Source organism: Cyprinodon variegatus, unplaced genomic scaffold (assembly GCF_000732505.1).
Source record: "Cyprinodon variegatus isolate N-32 unplaced genomic scaffold, C_variegatus-1.0 Scaffold606, whole genome shotgun sequence".
NCBI classification, from domain to species: Eukaryota; Metazoa; Chordata; class Actinopteri; order Cyprinodontiformes; family Cyprinodontidae; genus Cyprinodon; species Cyprinodon variegatus.
The window spans coordinates 404,525-405,433 of NW_015151059.1; the positions used below are offsets into that span (position 1 = coordinate 404,525).

The 909-nt window shown below is 43.9% G+C and overlaps 1 protein-coding gene across 1 annotated transcript in view; it reads right to left on the reverse strand.

Moving 5' to 3' along the window:
• mtfmt (mitochondrial methionyl-tRNA formyltransferase) overlaps positions 1-909 on the reverse strand; it is a 15,238-nt gene that overhangs the window by 5,630 nt on the left and 8,699 nt on the right. Inside the window, exons 6-7 of the mRNA XM_015392780.1 lie at positions 621-712; positions 476-548 (exon numbers count right to left, since the gene is read on the reverse strand). Of these exons, the coding sequence (XP_015248266.1) occupies positions 476-548; positions 621-712 (165 nt within the window). The remainder of the gene's footprint in view (positions 1-475; positions 549-620; positions 713-909) is intronic.

The following is a 909-nucleotide window of genomic DNA, read 5'->3' on the forward strand; positions in this document are numbered from 1 at the left end:
CTAATCTGGGACCTCTGCAGTGGCCCAACAAAGCCTTGTTTTGGTCCACTTTGGTTTTGGTTTAGTGAGCAGGTAGATCACATCAGAGCGTCACAGTGTGAGAACAAACATGGTGAGCTGTGATTTTTTTAAACCCTGCAGTTTCATTGCACAGTTTAAGCCCAGCTTTAACCAGCCCTTTAAACCCATCAGTGCTCACTTCTTTATTTCAATCATTCTGAAGCTTCAGAGCAGCCTGTTTATTCCAATAACAGGTGCTCGGCTTGCAGCATTTCTGGCTGAAAGTGGATGTGCAGAGGGATCAACATCAGGCTGCTATTGACTGAGATTTATCCTGAAAAGGTTGTTTTTTTGTTCTTTGCAGACAGTTTAATAAATTAGAAATATCCTTTGCATCTTTTGTCCTCAGCTCTAACTCCCAACCCCCTCTAAGAAAGGAGAGCAGTCACTGTCAAACAATCACACTGGAAGTTACCTGAAGAAGAGCATTTCCCAGCAAAGTCCAGAAGTTTGACCGTTTTCCCCATCCATGTCGTCCTCACAGGGATCTAAGGAGGAAAAGCATCATTAAAACATTGAAAAGACCAAAACACACGAACCCAACTGGATTCCGTTCTCACCCTGGATCCGATAGCGCGACACAAACAGGCAATCTGCTCACAGGTCTGTTCTTCCCAGTCGATCCAGCTCATGCTCTTATTCACTTTAGGAGCTGCAGAAAACAGGAGAAAAAGAGGTTTTAATGAAATATTCCAGTGAACGTTAGCCCGAGCTAACCTGCTGAAGACAATGAAATATTCCAGTGAACGTCAGCCCGAGCTAACCTGCTGAAGATAATGAAATATTCCAGTGAACGTCAGCCAGAGCTAACCTGCTGAAGATAATGAAATATTCCAGTGAACGTCAGCC